The sequence below is a fragment of the Orbicella faveolata genome, unplaced genomic scaffold, assembly GCF_042242905.1.
Source record: "Orbicella faveolata isolate gen_17 unplaced genomic scaffold, um_ofav_v1 contig_15, whole genome shotgun sequence".
Lineage (NCBI taxonomy): Eukaryota > Metazoa > Cnidaria > Anthozoa > Scleractinia > Merulinidae > Orbicella > Orbicella faveolata.
In genome coordinates, this window is record NW_028301542.1 from 7,036,064 (window position 1) to 7,053,684 (window position 17,621).

The 17,621-nt window shown below is 38.8% G+C and overlaps 1 protein-coding gene across 2 annotated transcripts; it reads left to right on the forward strand.

The window, feature by feature from the left end:
* Positions 1 to 125: 125 nt before the first annotated feature.
* Positions 126 to 16,164, forward strand: LOC110055179 (heterogeneous nuclear ribonucleoprotein U-like protein 1). 2 transcript variants are annotated; one of them, XM_089288202.1, is made up of 13 exons: positions 126 to 777; positions 6,877 to 6,937; positions 7,186 to 7,247; positions 7,447 to 7,586; positions 8,613 to 8,709; positions 9,418 to 9,530; positions 10,903 to 11,055; positions 11,556 to 11,663; positions 12,023 to 12,145; positions 12,837 to 12,962; positions 13,085 to 13,250; positions 13,963 to 14,334; positions 14,875 to 16,164. In XM_089288202.1, the coding sequence occupies exons 1-13, from the start codon at positions 279 to 281 to the stop codon at positions 15,270 to 15,272; spliced, it is 2,418 nt and encodes an 805-aa protein (XP_089144328.1). In that variant the 5' UTR covers positions 126 to 278; the 3' UTR covers positions 15,273 to 16,164. The 2 variants fall into 2 exon arrangements, with proteins under 2 accessions (XP_089144328.1, XP_089144329.1); XM_089288203.1 differs by having other exon boundaries at positions 7,189 to 7,247.
* Positions 16,165 to 17,621: the final 1,457 nt, after the last annotated feature.

A 17,621-nucleotide genomic window follows, 5' to 3' on the forward strand; every position in this document is an offset into this window, starting at 1 on the left:
TTCTCGTAATAAAATTGACTGTTTATTCTTGACATTTATTCTGAGCGTTCTGATATGACAAAAAGGGTTTTTGCCGTTGTTTGGTGAAAAAATTAGGCAAATTTCGTTGCTATTTGTACAAAGTAAAATCACTGAGATCTCGCCCTAGCGCGCATGCGTGGTAGCACAGCGTGGGGTAACGTCTGCCACCATTTTCCAACGGCTGCACGTGTGGAAAGGTTTTTTGAGAGTTTTGTCTGCAGTTTTAGCTCTAATTTTCTCACCAAACAGCTTGCAGCATGAGTGATCTTGACGAGGCAGCTGTTAAGAAGCTCAAAGTAACTGAATTAAGAGCAGAGCTACAAGCTCGAGGCCTAGACTCGAAGGGAAACAAGCCCGTTCTTGTTGAACGATTGCTTGAAGCGATTTCCAAAGTCGGCGAGGAAAATGGCGAGGAAGCTATGGAAGAAAGCGCAGCTGAAACGCAAGCAGAGGTCACAGAAGAGAAAGAAGAAACTGCTGCTGAGCAAAATAAAGAAGAGGATGTAGAAGGAGAAGAAGCGAAAGCAGAGGAAACGGCGCCAGAGGCCGACGAAGCGAAGGATCCCGAACACAGTGAACCGGTCGCTGTCCCAACAGAAGAGACGCCTTCTGTGGAAGTATCTCAAGAGACCACTGAAGCTTCTGAAACGGCTCCGAAAGAAGAAAGCGCGACAGAAAAGCAGGAAAATGTATCACAAGCAGAGGAAGCCATGGAAACTAACGTCGATGCTGCATCAACTTCGCAAACAGCGGAAGGTTAGTAAATTTTACTCGTGTATCAAATTTGTTATTTACATAAGCTTTGTTTATCTGTTCTTTTCAAATATTGGAAAATTTAAATCGATCGGTTCTTAGTTACCGCTATATCCTTAGTTTGCCCTTGAAAGTGAAGTTCTTTTTACTAACTTGCATAATATTTTTGTGTCAAGTCAAGTCTAATGTGAACTTTATGTCTTGTTTTCTCTAAGTGAACGAGGCTCTTGACAGCTAATTTAACTCTATGTTTAACTGAATTATTTATTAATCGACAACGTAAGGTTAACATATGAATAATAATTTAAACTTCTTACTCGAAAAATTGAATTATCGGGAGCCAAGTGTTCCTGCTTCCATTGAAAATGGTCGGAAATATCGAAATACTTTATACATCGCCTCTGTTTAGTGGAGAATGAAACTAAACACCTCGTTTTTGCGAGAAATTATGCCTTGTGTAAGATGTGAGCAGTGCTATGCAGCTGTACCACAAATGCAGATCAGATGGTTGTGTCGACCTACGGTACATGACTTGTAAAAGTCAACCCACCTTTGAAAAATGAATAACATTTCTTGTAGAAGAGTGAGAGTGCTCTGACTGCTCAGCAGTTTAATTTGCTTCAGTTTCATTGAACATACGGGACTGAAACTAACGTAGAGTTCAGTTTTGATGTGTAACATCACCCCAAGGTGGCCATTGCAATGATGGAAAGTGTGGAAAGTTATAATGTGAATCTTTTCGCAACATGTGTGACAATCAATGCACTTGCGACATTTTTGATCACAGACCCGGGAGTCGTTTTGTCAGTTATAAATTTTGTCCACATATTATGTGTTGCCAGAGGCGGATGACCTCAACATGGCAGCTTCTGATCCTGAAGAAAATTTGTTGCTAGATACATGTATGTCATTGACCAAGTCAAGTGACACACTCTTAAATGTAGAGTGATAAATTAGGGACTGTGCCTACTAAATACAAAGATTTTTTGCCTGAAATTAGGCTATAGCACTATGTTATGATAGGGTAGCAGTTTTCTTAGTGCCAAAATATGCGGTGTGGCGGCAAGCTTTATGGCATTCAGACAATTTAGGAGAATTTAGAAATTTGAAAGTAACGCTAATAAAAATTCTATATCAAGTGACAAGAAGACTTCACTTACAAAAACAAACAAATGTATCAGGATTTCGAGACTTCCTAAGCCCTGCAAATATTGGGAGTCTGAGACAGCTTTGTGAAAAAAACAAGACTGCAAGTTGTACAGAACCCCTAAAAGATAAGACCTCAAAGCCTGTGAAATTTGACTAACATTTTGCAAGACCCTGGCAGAGTTTTTGAAGGACGATTCACCATTCCTTGGTTTTAGTGCATATCCCATTTGGTGAGGGTAGGAAAATTTTGCTTTCATTTTAGTCATACACTTGGTAGCATACTTGATTTCATCAGTTTCATCCTAACATCCTCACAAGCACGTGGCAGGTAACCATGTCTCGCGCCTGAAAGAATGTGTGCACTGCAACAAAAGTCAGCACCATCCTTAACCGCAATGGCAAATTTGTATCGTGGAAGTTCCCAGTTTTAGCATTTGGTACATGTGTGTTTCCCTGATGGATACCATAAATCTGATGGGAAAGCTGCTCAATTTGGATTTTGTGAAGTATATATGAAATAATTCATATTTGAACTGCGGTAGTAGATGAAAGTGAAGTATGATCATTGCAGTAAATTTTCCAATTTAAGCAACTGGAAAGAAGAAGCCTGGAAAAAAAAAAAATCAGGGCTTCAACGGGATTCGAACCCGTGACCTCCGCGATACCGGTGCGATGCTCTACCAACTGAGCTATGAAGCCACACATTGGGAGCGAGGTCAATTAATTGAGTTCATATCTTCCCGTGAGTGAAATGATGTGAAGTATATATGAAATAATTCATATTTGAACTGCAGTAGTAGATGAAAGTGAAGTATGATCATCGTAGTAAATTTTCCAATTTAAGCAACTGGAAAGAAGAAGCCTGAAAAAAAAAAAATCAGGGCTTCAACGGGATTCGAACCTGTGACCTCCGCGATACCGGTGCGATGCTCTACCAACTGAGCTATGAAGCCACACATTGGGAGCGAGGTCAATTAATTGACCTCGCTCCCAATGTGTGGCTTCATAGCTCAGTTGGTAGAGCATCGCACCGGTATCGCGGAGGTCACGGGTTCGAATCCCGTTGAAGCCCTGATTTTTTTTTTTCAGGCTTCTTCTTTCCAGTTGCTTAAATTGGAAAATTTACTGCGATGATCATACTTCACTTTCAATTTGGATTTTCTCCCTACTAAAGGCATCAGATACTTTGCAATACAGTGTGTTTGAAACTGATGATTTGTAATAGTGGTGACTAATGCTGGGCTTCATTGCAGCAGAAAATTAGTTACCAAGAGCCAATCTTGTATGTTGTTTTCCACAAAAAGCAGGTTTTTTTTTTTTATTTTGTAGTTCTTCAGTCTTATATGTCAACAAAAAAGTTCTGCTTACTGGGCACTATCAACACAAAACAAAGGTTTACTTAGAGGATATAGCTGAACATATAGCAAGATAGTTTTCTTCTAATAAATACAGTGCAGCTCAGATATAGCAGAACTATGCATGTACGCAATTTATACGCACTTATAAGTCTCTTTGTTGTGCATTCCCATAAGCTTCTTTTATGAAGTATTGTTGGTCAAACAAAGGACATTTCTTGGAATGAAAAAGTGCCAATGAAAACGTCAGTGAAAGCTGTCACATTTCAAGTTTTCGATTGCTTTGTAAATTCACTAACAGACTACCATTTATTAACACTTGTTTGATCATTAGCTACCAAAAGTGGGAAGAAAATTGAAAGAGTCATTTGAACTCCTTATTTTGACACGTTTAGTTTATGTTTTTGTAAGGAGAGATCTGTGTTTCAAAACGTGTAGGAAAGTTGCTTGTGAAATATTTATTGTCTGAAGCGTTCTGAAGATCCTCATCAAAAAAATGAGATCTCCGGTTTTATTTGGCATAAATAATATTGTTCATTCAAACAGTAATGTACTCATTCCTTGACAAAAGTTTCTATAGTGCGCTGCCTAAGTTTAGTTTATGTTTTTATGAGGAAAGATCTTTGTTTCGACATGGGTCTGTAAGTCGTTTGCGAAATGTTTATTTCTGAAGCGTTCTGAAGATCCTTGTCAAAAAACTGATATTTCCAGTTTTATATTTTCACTTCAAGATGGTGAGAGGGTACAGTTATCGAGGAGATTCCCAGGGTAACATTAGAGTAAAATTAATATAGAAGCCTATCCAAGCAAAATCATTTGTTGTGTGAGTTAATGGAGGGTTTGAGTTGTCAGATGTCAACTTAAGTTCCTTTGGGATTTTCACAGTTAACTTTTCCATTACAGTACTGGTCAAAGGGATTGCAGCACCTACACGCGCATAAAATGCGTGTAGTCTGTGTGTAATATTCATGGACAGTGCGTGGACGGTGCATGTAATTACACACATGTAAAATTTACTGATCTGTTAGTTACACGGATTTGCGTGTAATTTTACGCAAATGCGTGTATTTTAATCGGAGGAAGAAACCTTTGTTATTCATACACGCAGTTGCGAGTATTTTGCATAACAAAAAGCCACTAATAACTTGTATTCGAAACCTGCGATTCGCAATGTTCACAACAAAAAGTAAATTTAAAAACCGACAAGCATTGCTAAATTAGCAGACTAGCTTGAGCACCTATCAAACAAATACTATTTTTTTAGTCTGTAGCAGTCCGCACTTCTGCTTAGCATCTAAACTTAATTCTTAAAGATCTATGAGTTTTTGTTTACGATGTGCGTCGCAACGTAATGTTTACCCACACACGAAGTGTCATTTCAACCCCTGTTCCTTCGATAACAGTGAAATAGGGATTCAAACAGAAACTCGCAGACTCTCTCTTAATCTGCTTATTGGCCACACTGCTGCTTAAACGGCGAAGAATCAAAACTTTTTTAACAAAATCTAAGCGTTTGTTAATTTTTGATTCCTCAGATTTTGATCCCTGGGTTGAGTCACGTTGACAGATCATAGATTTGGGAAGATTTTGGTCACGTGCTAGGCAACGATGTTGAAGAAACAGATCAAATTTCATTTCAATCAGATCAAAACATGCACTTTTAATATTTTGTTGTCATTACACGCACTTAGTGAGTTCCAGTTGAACGGCTGCGTGTAAGGTGCGTGGACACTGCGTGTAATGTGTGTAGTACACGCTCTTTACGCGCGTGTAATGCTGCAGTCCCTTTGACCGGTACTGTATTTGATTGCTATGCTCAGTGTGTTGGTTGTTATTTGTTATTCTCAAGACAACAATGATCAACATCAACGTAAGTTCCTTTGGGATTTTCACAGTTAACTTTTCCATTATTTGATTGCTATGCTCAGTGTGTTGGTTGTTATTTGTTATTCTCGAGACAACAATGATCAAGAACCCTGCATGTAGATTCACTGTTAGCTTGATGTCTTTAGATCCTTTGGCCGAGTAACATCCGTGCATCACTAGAGTTTCGATTTTCTGATAATCCCAATGTGGTTTACCACTTTCCTTTTTTTCATTTTCTTCCATTTACAAGAGACAGCTTTACTTGTAATTGCAAACACTGTTTTTTTTACTGATTAATTGATACAAGATTATGCTCATGTCATATACCGATTGTGTTGTAGATAAAATAATATTATGTTCACATCAAATGTAGAAAACTATAAAGAAAGGTTGCTTATGTACTGTAAATGTATTGAACAATAATAATAGTTATTGTAATATTATAATAATGAACTTTATTCACTGGTGCAATTTACAATGTTATAACAGTGACATATTATGTATCACACATGAGTTGTTTTCAAAATACAGAAGTTGTATTGTAAATGGCAAGTCTTGCTATGGTGTAAATATTGTTTATTTTGTTGCACACCATTGTATCATGTGTTAACCACACTTTCATCGTAAAATTATTGTGAGAAGGTTATACATACTGTGAACATTTTCTGGGGGTCTTCATGAAGTGGTAGTCTTTCATTGGGACAAAATAGAGACTTCCTGAGTAGTAGTACTACAATGTATATCATCATTTGGCAGTGTGATGTTATGCTCATAGCAACACCTATCTACCAGGATATCACTGATACCTTGCTTCAGAGATGTCAAAGGCTAGCCCTGAAAAACAGTATTTTTGTGACTTGTTATTTATTTATGTTATTGGCAATCTACATGTATTTTAATTAAATTTTTGAGCAGAGTGAAGGCAAAACGTCCAGGTGCAGCAAGACTTCTTTGTTATGTTTTGCCTTGTGTTCTGTGTTTTTACTTGTGTTGCGCCAACTTTGTTCAAAATTCTAGGGACAGCCCTTCGTGATCAGAGCTGCCCACTTGACATGCTGGATTGTTGGCCAAGTCTCTTGGTGTTTAAGGTAGCAGTTAGTCACTCCAGTTCTGCTGTACGTGTCTGTTTTACAAGCAGGGAAAGGCAAACTTTCCCAGTGGTACAAAAAACTTGCAATCATGGCCTTTTGTTTAAAGCAGGCCTTACAGTGCAAGTGTGCAGTGCTGTTTTCTGAGAATTGCAGAGAATCAAATGGAGATACTTAATATAGACATGAGTCACACTGAGCACTGTAGAAGTGCTGCAGCAAGTAGCCACATCTGAGGATAGATTCTGAAGATGTGGAGATATCACTGGACGGTGAAACAGTTAATGGTTACGTTAACATAAGAGCCAAGGAATGCAGCAACCGTTTGTGAGAGAAATAATGGATACAACCCATTGAGCTTGAATGGAATACAGACAAGATTGGAGGAATTGTTTGAGCCTAACATACATGAGGGCTGAGGGGATAAGTTAGACATTATCTGCCCTATCTGGTGGAGAACCTTAACATATCATTAAACTGACTGCTTCAATGTATCGATGAAAGCTATCAGACTACTGATAAAGATTCCAAAATGTTACTAACACAATAAAAGTAAACTTAACTAAGTTAACTTTTTTTAAATCTCCAGGATACATTACCCCCAAAGTTCATTTTAATGGCATGTAAATTGGATTTATTTTCAGGAGAGAGTGCAGATAAAGACAAGGATGCTGATGATGATGTAGAGATTTCTACCGAGGCCAGGTAATGTTTTGTAGCTAGGCTGGCTGCAATGGAATGCGAAACCCCGAAAGAGTCTTACAGGGGTTTTCTTGTACAAGAAACAGCCAATTATCTGTTGGTAGCAGCATGATAAATCAAATTGATGACTGGAATGACTCTATATGCTTCTGTCACCACCAGGAGATAGATCAGCAGTCGGTGGCGTCTGCTAGATGCAGATTGCACTGAGGATTTCATCTGAGTTTTCTACATTTCATTTTTCCCTCCAGTAGAGTTGAACCCGAGGATGAGGAGATTCAGCTAGACGACTCGTTAGTCGTCTTGGACAAATGTAAGTGGAAGGAACGGCGAGTACAATGTGTTAGATACACTTGTAACAATAAGATTTTAAGGGAGCACTTCAGACCTATATTCACGAGAGAAAAGTAATTTACACTTAAGTAGTTATAAAATGTGCTTGGCTTGTAGAGTCATGCACACTTTTAAGGAAATTTCTTTTTCAGTTTCTGTTCATTTTATTTTGGTTTTAGACAACTGCGACTTGCATCTGAAAGTTGCCCCAGACGGCCTGAGTGGAAAGCCGTTAGAGGATGAAGGGTTTTCATATCTTCTTGCTGGTGCTAGAGCTACTTGGGGTGCTACTAAAGGAAAGGTTTGCTTTGAATGCAAGGTGAGCATGTTTAACAAGCATTTAAATGCCATTTACACAGGTTAGAAATTGGCTTGACACTATTATTTTGTAATCATAACGGTTTAAAATAAAACATGTTTTGCATCATTAAGGCAAAAATGCATAATGTGGGGCAGGCTATTTAAGGTTGTCACAAGTTTTTAAGTAGGTGGTTGAAATGTTGATGTAGATGGCTGATTTTGCCATCTTTTTCTTGAGAAACAGAAGAGTAGCTGATAGAGGTCTGGTAGCAGGTCATGATTTTCGCCAGCAGCCGACTACCATTGGGACCTTGGGCCATTGGGTGCTCAGGGCTTGAAATTAAAAAAAAAATCCTTTTAAAATGTCCATGTGGTGACTAAGTGGTAAAAAATAGTTGCCAGGTTGTAAAATCAAATAGGGATTAGTTCAAAACTGATTAAAATATTTTGTAGGAATTTTATCCCCAAAAGGACTCAATGCATAACATCTGAAAAGACAAAACAAAAAGATATTACATCAAGACATGAAAAGCAACATTTTCAAGCCTTTTTTGGTTGCTAATGTTGCGTACGTAGCTAATGACTGCTAACCTAAATATGAAGAATCCTTGCATTACAAGAGACATAATCTGTAGGCACACATGACGTATCCAGTACTTGAGGGTTTGCAATGCATTATAGGGCGATTTTGAACAAGGTCGTTTTCTAATGTAAGAGAATCCTTTAGAGCAAAGCATAAGGATGGATTGACTTAGATTCCTTTCTTATGCTGAATGGTTTAGAAGCAAAGATCTTTCAATGTTATTCTCTGGAAGGACATAATGTCTGGGAAAATAAGCGTAACTGATCTTCAACACAGAGAAATGTAGTCACCATTATGACATCTAAACCAGAAACCAGAACCTCAAAATTGTTTTCAATGTGATTTGAAATTGGTGATTATTATACATGCACAGTACTGTACACGTAGGTGACAATAGATGATTTGCTAAGCTGATATGGAGATTGGCAACTAAAAATACTTCATTTTTATTTCTTTTTGTAGGTGACATCACTTGTGTCTGTAGACCTGCCTGATGCTGAGGACCCCAAGAATGTTGTGAGAGTTGGCTGGTCAACTGATTCTACCAGCCTTCAGCTTGGTGAGTTACATGTACATGTCACAAACGTCAGACTAAATGATTATTGTAATAGTAGAACTTGATGAATTTTTGTTTCCTAATTTCCAAATTTCTTAGATGAAGTGCTAACTAGTATATTGCATGCAAGCTTCCAGAAGATGTACATTGTCAGGTCACTCACTTGTTTGACTGGCCTGTTTGTTATTTTGCTCGTTGGTTTTCTTTATTCGTGATAAATACTGCTGTAATAGTAAGTTTTTCTTCTGGGGACAAAATGACTTTTTCTTAGTTATTAACATGTACATCAAGCTGTATAGAAATAACATACAGAAGAAATCAAGCTGTATGGAAGATGGATGCCCAGGATGTCTGGGGGCCTCCACTGAGATCAGCCGGCCCCTAGACAGTAAAACGTTTCCATGGTTAGGAATTCTCTCAATCAAGCCATGACCCCACATACGGTTGTCCAGGCACCCATCACACTGAATTAATGGTGGAAAAGGGATGGGAAGGGAGGGTCAGATAAAGACAAGGTAAAATAACTAGGAACTCCACCAAAAAACTGCTCAACTATGCCACACTTAGACACACTACTACGATGGGGCGCACTGCACTTGTGCTAACATCTAGAAACCTCTGACCTGTGTGATAAGTGCAGCTTTTCCTTGTTGTTAACTTATTTCAATTGTATTTAACAGCATGTAACTTTTGATTCCTAATTTTTCCCAGGTGAAGACAAGGTGTCCTATGGCTATGATTCATCTGGCAAGAAAGCACTAGACTCAGAGTTTACTGAGTATGGACAAACGTTTGGTGCTGATGATGTAATTGGGTGCTATCTGGTAAGTCTTAATTATGGGTTACTCTGTCTTGTTTTGTTGATACATGTACGTAGCTGTGATTTGATCCGTGCACCCACCATGGCTGAACCATATGCGTAGGTGTATTGTCTGTATTGCTGTCCACAGTGTTACTGTGTTTACTGGTGAATTACCATACCTGCACATAAAACAGCCTGTTCCTTCTATGAGATGTCCCTGAGGGGAATCATGGTACAAGAAGTTGTGTTCATCAAAACAGATATCCAGTCCAACATGAAGACAACTACAATGTTTCCCTGGGAATTGGGCATTAAAGATCTTTGGCCTGATATAAAAAGACTGATATAAAAAGATGTACAATAGCTCATAAAAGGATTATGAGTGCTTGCCTGTTATACATAAACGATTTATTAAGACTAAATAACAGCCAGCACAGTAGGAATACACGGGTGCTAATTTTACCATTTTACCGAAAAGATTTAATAGAGAAAAAGATGGAGGTTGCACGTTTTCTGTAACGACTATTAAATGTTGGAATCACCTCCCCCTTAAGCTGCGCGCCTCTTCATCTGTAAATATCCTTAAGAATGCTTTGTACAAACATTTTAAATTAAGTCAGCTCAAGAACAAGATTTTTACTCCTTTTTTAAATAATAATTTTTAGATCGCGATATTTTAGTGATAATCTTTGATTATTGTTTATAGTAGATTTTGAACTTTTAGTACATTGAAGAGGGCCACAAATTTATTAGTTGATAAACTATTACTTGTCACCCTCGATAAATAAAGTTTTGATTTGATTTGATTTGATTTGGCCAGGATGCAATGCATTCTATGCAACAAGATTTTTACTCCTTTTTTAAATGATAATTTTTAGATTGCAATATTTTAGTGATAATCTTTGATTATTGTTTATAGTAGATTTTGAACTTTTAGTACATTGAAGAGGGCCACAAATTTATTAGTTGATAAACTATTACTTGTCACCCTCGATAAATAAAGTTTTGATTTGATTTGATTTGATTTGGCCAGGATGCAATGCATTCTGTGCAGCTTTGGAAAACTATAGAGACCTCAATACCATGTTACCAAAACAACAAACGCACGCAAAGCATAATGGTCAATACTGGGTCTTAAACAATACTTGTTGCTACAAGTACGTTAACTCTTGAACTTCCAGTTGCAGAGGATTCTTAGCTACTGTTCATGTACATGAACATGTCCCTTTTTCAACAAATTATTTTATTTAGGATTTAGTTCATCTAGGAAAAATGTTGAGCTACACTGTAGGGCCAAAATTAATTATTTAAGTACACTTGACTTTTACATGTATGACCAAGAAAAAAAAAAAAGATGTTATTGTCTGTGTATTAATTTGTTTATATCATTTTAGGACTTGGAGAGTGATCCCAAGACAATTTCATTCAGCAAAAATGGTGAAGACCTTGGAGTGGCATTTGAACTGACTGAAGATCTGGAAGACAAGGCTCTACACCCTCATATACTCATCAAAAATGCTGAGTTTAGTGTCAACTTTGGATCTCAGGTAACAGATTCCATTGATTAGAAGCATTTCACAGAGTTCTTAAAGCCCCTCATGTTGATTCATTTGAAGACTTCAAAAGTGGATCAAGTAGATGTATATTGATCCAATACAACAATCTAGAGTTTATTTTTACACATGGTAGGTCTTCTCCACTATCCTTACATGAAACAGTACTTTTTCCATAAATCACACCTACAGTTGTAATACACCTAAATTACATGTAAGTTTTTATTGCAAAATCACGTGTTCTTTCTCCTTGTATAGCTTAGGTAAATGCAGTCAGTAACATTCACTACTACAGACTTTGTTTACAAATTGTGAAATCTTGAAATCTACCCCTATTCATTACAAGGGTCAAATCATGACTTCAGACATGCAATCTTTAAGAAATATTTGATCACAAAATAACCAAGTCGTGTTTGTGGTCTTTCGTTCCTGACAAAGCATACAACACACTTTGTCATACAAAAATATAGCAATGGCTTTTTGTGTTTGTGTAGGAAGAGCCATGGTTCCCAGCAAAGGAAGGGTATACCTTCATTCAGTCCGTTGGTGAAGAGTCTTTGGTACATGGCACAAGAGGGCCAGCAACTAAGAAAGAGTGTGAGGTAAGCACAGTATGAAAGCCTTTTGTAAGGTGAATTGAGAGATTTGACACAATGACCTTGAATGTCAATATTTCTTATTTGAGACAGCTCAGTCTGCTCATGCAGAAATAGTCGGTTCAACATCCAAGGTTTCATGAAGGGCCAGGCACTGGGCAAATTGACCAGCTCTTAGGACAATTTTACCCGCCTGGTTTGACCATGTAGAGGAAAGTTCTTATATAGAAGTTCAGTTCAAAAGGTTTTGCTTGCCTGCAAAAACAAATTCCCCTCCTGCTGTTCAACCCATGTGATGTCACCATTGGGTAGAGTGCTGCTGTGCTTACTTGTGTAATTGTTGTGCTACTATTGTTGTGTTGCAGGTTATCATGATGGTTGGGTTGCCTGGTTCAGGGAAGACCACTTGGGTTAATAAGCAAGTCAGTGAAAACCCAGACAAGAAATACAATGTGCTTGGGACAAACTCTATCATGGAGAAAATGAAGGTAAGATCATGTTACCGAGGATTCAAAGGCACACAATTTGTTCAAAAGAACAAGGTTCCTCTCAGCTTAGGGCTCAACTTATTGTTGTACTCTTCTCTTGTTCTGTACCTCCGACAAATGGCCACCTTAATAACTTAATTTTCGCTCCTGTCTGGCACGGAGGTGTATGTCAGTCACTCAGTAAAGCAACATTGATCTAATCTGCAGGTTATCACTTTGAATTCCACTGAGGTTAAAACAATGCACCAGTGCTAATACTCCAAGGAATCATGGGTTCATTGTCATCCACTAAAAATTTCAATGTTATCATTTATGTGCAATTTTCTGATTTCCAATGTAGGGTGAAAACTGTAGAATAACCTTGCCCTGCAATTACAGTGCGACTGCTCTAACCAAGGCCACTTGAGAAAATTGTTGGCAAATTAGTGAACAGCATTCACATGTTAAAACAATCAAATTGTTCCAAATTTGTTGTTTCTATAGTGCAGGTTGCTCAGATCCTGTATTTGTGGGAAATGTATTGTGCCCATCATATTTTTGCGCAGAAATGTTTTGGGTGGCTTTGGTTAGCGTGGTCGCAGTGTAAACAAAATTAAATCCCGTAAAAACTAATTGCTATCTTAACTATCAGCAATCTTGAATTAAAATCGTCAGATAAAGTGAACATTATGAACTGCACTTGTCATTTCAGATCATGGGTGTTGCTAGGAAGAGAGATGTGGGTGGATACAGTAAGTTGATGGACAAGGCAGCAAAATGTCTGCACCGTTTGTTTGAGCTCGCACCAAGTAAGAAGAGGAATTACATTCTGGACCAGGTAAATAAGTGATGTATTAAAATTTCTGACATGTGAGTCATGTGTTAATGTAGCGAACTGCTTGTAAAGTTAGGAGACCTCTTATTGTCTGTATATTAAACTTGTTTTATTTTTTTTTCCAGACCAATGTGTACCTTTCTGCACAAAAGAAAAAGATTCGACCTTTTGAGGGATTTAACAGACGAGCTATTGTGTGTATTCCTACTCAAGAAGATCTTAAAAAGAGAACTGAGGACAGAAAGAAGGAAGGCATTGAACTGCCTGAGAATGCTGTCAGTGACATGAAAAGTAAGGGTCAAGTGATCTATAACTTGTTTCTCTCAACAATACCCTGATATTCTTAATTGAATTTGTAGGGAGAATTCATTAACTGCTCCATATAGTTTTGATTTGTTGGATTCTTAGCACTATTTAAAGAGAATTATAGGAGGAGGAGAATTGAAGAATTGAGGAGGAGGCAGCGCAGCAGAGTGGTTTAGTGCACTGGATTTGAAATCAGGAGGTCCCTGGTTAAAATCCTCTCTACCGCTCTCTGGATTTGTTCTCAGTGGTCCCGAGTTCAACTCCTCAACCGCGTTGTGTAAATAGCCAACTGGTCAGCCTCCCACTAGTTGGAATTCTTAATAGTTGATGTTCTACTGTAGAATTCCCTTCGCTTTGTGTGAAATGACTATGAACTACAGGCACTGAACAAACGTTTTTAACCATTCGAAAGTAACGGCTATCCGTAAGTAAGGGCTGCCCGAAAGTAGCTGCCCCTTTTGTTTGCGTAATCTGAAAGTAAAGTGGCCGTTACTTTCGGAATTCTACGGTATTTGCAAAATTTGTTCATTTATTTAGTGTTTCCAGTTAGTACAACAGTGCTAAATACACTTGACACTTAAATAAACTTATTTAGTGTATTTTATGGCGGTTCATCAGTATGATAGTGTGGGTTTGATATTGAACATTAGTTAACATTTGGATTAATGTTGATTTTTTTCATCGTTTTTTTTTTCAGTGAGTTTTACTCTTCCCAAAGTTGGAGAATTCTTCGAAGAAGTTACCTATGCCGACCAGCCAGAAAGCGAAGCTAAAACCATTGTCGATGCGTACATCAAAGAGGGTCGTTCATACAGAAGCCGCTCGGGCTCTGGGTCTGAACCACCTTACAAACGCTCCAGATTTGAAGACAGACCTCGTCACGGGGGCGGCTACAACAGGGATCGAAGTTATGATGACCGTGGAGGCTACAGGCGAGGTGGTGGTGGGGGTGGCTCCTACCAGCGATTTGGAGGACGGCCTTATCACGGAGGAGGAGGAGGGGGCGGATATCGCGGCGGACGTGGAGGAGGGTATCATGACAGAAGGGATCATCGTGGCGGAGGGAGAGGTAACGGTCTTCATATTCGGTGGAAAAGAGAACAATTAAGTTCTCTTTAATGTGGCAATTTTCATCAGAGCTTTGAGTTATCAAATCGTGTTTAGTTTGATATTTCCTAAATGTGATGGTCATTATCCTCTTCAAAGTAATTTGGTGGTTAGCAAATTCTTAACAAAGCGATCCGTTGCAAGTACATGTAACAACCCTTTAAAAGCAGCAACCAAAAACACGACTATCTTTTTCATTGGAAGTGAGAGATACAACTAGCTCTGACAAAATGGCATCATTTAGGTTTTAGATGACCCTTTATCCAAAGGTAAAAACTACGCTGTTGATGTAATGTATCAGTGGTACTCGTTTTAGCGACTGCAAAGAACGTGTGGTGGTGCATGAAAGTCATGACCCTTCAAAAAGTAGCAGCAATAGAGCGGAACGACTAAATTGGAAAGTAATGAGGGTCGAATGTTGCTTTCAGAACTCAACTCACTGTACTTGCGTCACTGTGGTAATGCTTGTTTTGTTTTTTTTTTTTGTTTCATTCTTGATCAGGTGGAGGTTATGGTGGCGGTGGGTATGGAGGTGGAGGCTACCGTCAGCAGCAGTCATCATACCGTCAGCACCAGCAGTCCAGTCAGCAGCAGAGACCTCGCTACCAGCAGAATTACAACCAGCAGCAGGTGCAGAGCACTGCCCAGACATCGTACTCGCCACAACAACAGCAGTATGGCGCCAGCGCGGCCTACAACCAGTACTACAACTACAACCAAGGTTACCAGGCGGCCACAAGTTACCAACAAACTGGTTATACACAACAACAGCAGGGCTATGGACAGGCAGCCCAGCAGCCAGCATACCAGAATTACCAGAATTACTACGCCGGTTACCAACAGCAGCAACAACAGCAGCAACAACAATACGGCAGTTATGGCTCTGGTAGCGGTTATTAGGCCGTGTGATCGACGTCCTTAGAGGAAAATTGAGTGGACCTTACACGAAGTGTTTATAGAAGTTGTTAGTGACAGTAGATAGTTAGAATTTGTTTAGTTTTTTTCTCTTGAGTTTGATTTTAAGGGGGTAGATGATAGGAAGGTTAGAAAATTAAGATGTGATATACCGAATTGTTCATGCGGCTTTAATTTGGAGACATGTAACTTAAACGCATTGCACTGACATTTTTGTACCGTTCTTAAAACTAGAAGAATTCCTTTTCTTTCTTTTTTTCAAGCTGAAGAGTTTTCCGCGAAAATCGCATGTTACAGGCCAGCTATGGGATAGGACAATTTCTGCACCTGAGACCTGTTACCATGGGTCGTGGATTTAAACTGTATACATTTTCACGTTTCGTGTGCGATGTATTTGCTGTAGACCAGTGTTTGTCTTAAAGACAACTCTGTCAAGAGTCTCACGAAAACAGGGTCGAATGGATTGTTTTACAGAGAACGTGAAATTCGAATTGAAATTTCTGCTTTTCAAAGATGGTAATTCGAGTGTGAGACGGTTATTTGTTTCTTAAAATTCTACAAATTCTTCTGCGCCCTCACGTAAAAAAGGATGTAGTTACTGTGGTGTAGAGGTTTTGTACTTGAGATGTTTTTACTTAAAATTAGATTTTAAGGGCACTTTCTATGCATGCATCTTTGATGTACAGTTTGCTCGTTTGGGTATTTTAGTCCAGGAAAGAAGTTGTGTAAGACCAGTCCTAGAGTTTGATTTAATGTGTGTATACACTGTACTGATGTCCTTGTTTGATATGCGTTGCTCTCTTGATCAGTGTTTGTACATTGGATTTTAAAATGAAATTCACCTGTTGTGGAGACCATAAAAAGAGCTTTTACAATCTTTGTGGTTGTTATTATTATCATTCATTTTCCAATGTTAACAGACACTCCTTGCATGAAGAGTAGATTATTTCATTAAGGCCTCGTCTAAACGACGCCGCAGGAATTTGAAAACGGAGGTTTCACTCTGTAAACGAATCAAATGTTTTTCGTCCACGCTACGTCGGAGGAATTTGAAGACGCAACAATCACCGGTCATTTTGGATTTGTGTTTGAATAAAACTCGGTCAGGGAAATCACGTGATTATCGTGACGCTATCGTTTTCGAAAAGCTCCGTTTTCAAAATGTTTTTCGTTTACAAGAAAACGAAAAGCCGGCGTTTTCAAATTCCTCCGGTGAGAACAGCGTTTTCGAAAAGCTTCGTGTTTGGGACGGATTAGTGTGGACGGTAGGCCAAACCGTAGAAATAAAGCTGCGTTTTCAAATTTCTCCGGCGTAGTGTGGAGTCTGCCTAATGTACACTCGTGATTTTATATCAGAATTGGGTTCATTTTGTCCGCAATCGTGCTCGGTCAATAGAGAGAAGGATGAGACGTAAACACGATGTCTACGTTCGTTTCAATATGCCCACAATTTTATCTTTTCCGCTCAGTATTCTTTCGGAGCAAGAAAGAGAAGGCCTGTATTCTAGAAAGGTTTGTTGTCAAAGTATAAACCTTGACTGGAATCAAAGCAGGCGACTATGTTTGAGGAGTACTTCGTGCTTATCATGGCACCGGATAGAAACCTACAGGAAAACAATGAAAGCTGATGTGTATTGGGACGGACGGATTGGCCTAAACTTTCCGAGGAACTCTAACGATGCCCGAAGAAATGTTCCTATCTTTTACCCAACTGAAGGACAAAATTATTTTTCTTCGGTCTGTAGGGAAAAAATGTCTTGGCCTGGAGAAGATAACGGGGAGGCGGGGGCGGGTGGAGGTTTCTATGTCTTATAGTAGCTGCACTTCTGCAATCCGCCGTAGGAAAAAAGACGGCTATTGGTACATTTACCCATAATTCTTGGCGCACGGAAACTTAAAAAACGCTCATAAAACCGTACAGAAACGTTCTAAAACCCTCAAACCTAGCACACACTGTCGATCGCACATTAACAAATACTACAAAAATGTGGCTTCCCTTATACTTGATGGGCTCTATTAGGCTCGCATGGTATTGTGGTAAACGGTATAGCCGCCATCTTTTTTTCCAACGGAGGATTAAAGTGATTCCTTGGTATTGCATTGCACATCATTACAGCGCACGATTTCCGCGTCATTAGCGCGCGCACATGAGCGCGTGCGCGTACAAAACGTAAGAGATTTCCCTCAAACTAAGCTCGATAGCGAAATAAATCCACCTTTTCTCTTAGACGAGCATGGTGACCCCCACTTTTTATTTCATAATTTCAATGAGAAAAATATCCTCAAAAACTGAGGAAAAAATTAGCAGAAATCTATGGCTACTTTTTTGGCAAA

Bases quoted from the DNA above. Each gene is read 5' to 3' on its own strand.
- LOC110055179 (XM_089288202.1), top strand. From the start codon at position 279: ATGAGTGATCTTGACGAGGCAGCTGTTAAGAAGCTCAAAGTAACTGAA. The intron at 778-6,876 runs GTTAGTAAATTT...ATTTATTTTCAG, and splicing joins AACTTCGCAAACAGCGGAAG to GAGAGAGTGCAGATAAAGAC. The intron at 14,335-14,874 runs GTAACGGTCTTC...ATTCTTGATCAG, and splicing joins TCATCGTGGCGGAGGGAGAG to GTGGAGGTTATGGTGGCGGT.